The sequence below is a fragment of the Dromiciops gliroides genome, chromosome 3, assembly GCF_019393635.1.
Source record: "Dromiciops gliroides isolate mDroGli1 chromosome 3, mDroGli1.pri, whole genome shotgun sequence".
NCBI classification, from domain to species: Eukaryota; Metazoa; Chordata; class Mammalia; order Microbiotheria; family Microbiotheriidae; genus Dromiciops; species Dromiciops gliroides.
In genome coordinates, this window is record NC_057863.1 from 446559928 (window position 1) to 446561772 (window position 1845).

At 53.7% G+C, this 1845-nt stretch overlaps 1 protein-coding gene across 1 annotated transcript; it reads right to left on the reverse strand.

Moving 5' to 3' along the window:
- Window positions 1-362: 362 nt before the first annotated feature.
- LOC122747773 (B-cell receptor-associated protein 31-like) lies at window positions 363-1076 on the reverse strand. Its single transcript, XM_043993616.1, has one exon. The coding sequence runs from the start codon at window positions 1074-1076 to the stop codon at window positions 363-365; it is 714 nt and encodes a 237-aa protein (XP_043849551.1).
- Window positions 1077-1845: the final 769 nt, after the last annotated feature.

Genomic DNA, 1845 nt, shown 5'->3' on the forward strand with positions numbered 1-1845 from the left:
GATGGGTGGGTGTTCAGTCGTCAAAGTAGGGTAAAATTTATTTGCAGGCAAAGCAAAGGAGAAAAGGCAAACTATGGGGCGGGACGGGGGTGGGGGTGGGGGGTAGCTGTATTGCCAGTGGAGCCAAGGGAAGGCGTGGCCCCTGACACCTGGTGAGGATTCGATGGTGCAGTAAACCAGCACACACGCACACTCACACCACATAACCCAGAGTCAGCTGGTTGTGCCCGGGAGGGCACACTCACACCATGTGTCCCACAGGCAGATGCGTGTAACGGAAGGCCCCGAAGCTCGCTGATGGGGCCCAGGATGTAGGTGGGGGCTGGGGCGGGGAAGGGATTAGTCGAGGCTGGGGAGGGCCCTCACTCCATCATCTGGTCTTCGGGGATCCCCTCGGCCTCCAAGGGGCCCGCTCCAGGCTGCTGCTCCCCCTGGCGGGCGAGCTCTTCGGTGAGAACCTCGCAACGCTTGTACAGGTGCAGGGCCTCAGCCTGGGCCCGCCCCAGGTTCCTGCGGCAGGCCTCCAGCTCCTCAGCCAGCTTCCTGAGGTCCGCCCTCAGGGCCTGGTTCTGGCTCACCTCGGCTGCAATACGCAGGCTGGCCTGGGCCTCGGCCTCCTCCAGCAGCCTCTCCTTCTCCGTCAGGTACCGCTGAGCCACCTCGCCCGCCCCTTCAGCCTGCCTCTGCAGGGCCTCCCGGGAGGCCTGCAGCGAGGCCTGCTGGTTCTGGAGGCTGGCCAGGCGGCGAAGCAGCAGCGACAGCAGCAGCGTGAAGCCCGTGACATGCAGGTTCCGCTGGGCTCGGAAGAGCTTCATCTGGTGGTGCTCCAAGGCCGACGGGCAGTTGAGCAGGCTCGACTTCTCCATGGTGTCAAACTTCCTGATCTCCCACATGGCGTCCAGGAACAGCAGGGCCAGGATCAACAGCAGGATCCCAAAGAAGGGCTGCCCGTGGCTCAGTACCAGGATTACCAGGCGGGAACTGAAGATCTTCTGCCATTTCTGCGCAGAGATGAAGGGGCTGCAGAGGAGCAGGACAGCCAGGATCTCAGCATAGAAGAAGGTGGCCACCGCCATCCACTGAAGACTCATCCTGAGGGGCTGCCTGGATGGGCTTGAAGGAGAAGGGGCACGTGGCTGGGCCCCCAGGGTGATCACTAAAGCAACGGCTTTCCAGGGGGTGGGGCTAGCCTCAAAGTGGATCTGGGAGGTCACTCCAGCCTGCCCAATCCTCCAAGCCTTCTATGATTTTGGAGGCTAAATAAGCCACCTGGAACAGCATTCTGTCTAGTATTTTTATTTATAATAGAGACATATGTAATATATCTAGTACCCTTCACTAAACCTAACTATGGCTTCATCTATTGTTTCTTCTCTTTGGGGAAAAATCTTGTGAAAATCAAATCATCTTTTAAAAAAAAAAGTGGTGCCTTTCTCTTTAAGTTCATATATGTAGAGCTGGAAGGGTCCTAAGGTAGTAGGAAAGCCAACACTTTCATATTAAAGATGAGGAAATTGAGGCCCAGAGAAGATAAATGACTTTTTCCTGCCTAGGATAAACATCAACCTACCTAATACCTTTCATTAAACCAAACTATGTTTTGATTTGGGTTTTATTGTCTTTAGAGCATAATACCTTGGAAGCACCAAAAACTTACAGACACCTCTTCCCCCCAAACTAACTCTTAAAACAGCAACACAAAAAAACCTCAAACTTGGGACAGTGCCTTTTCCATCCTGAGAATAGAGCCCAACTTAAACATAAAGTTAAAAGTGAAGAAATAGGATGGGAAAATGAGCAAAAAATAAACAAGAGTCTGACCAAAAAGAGTTATTATGGTGACAG

Excerpts from the sequence above, each read along its gene's own strand:
- LOC122747773 (XM_043993616.1), bottom strand. The coding sequence starts at position 1,076 with ATGGCGGTGGCCACCTTCTTCTATGCTGAGATCCTGGCTGTCCTGCTC.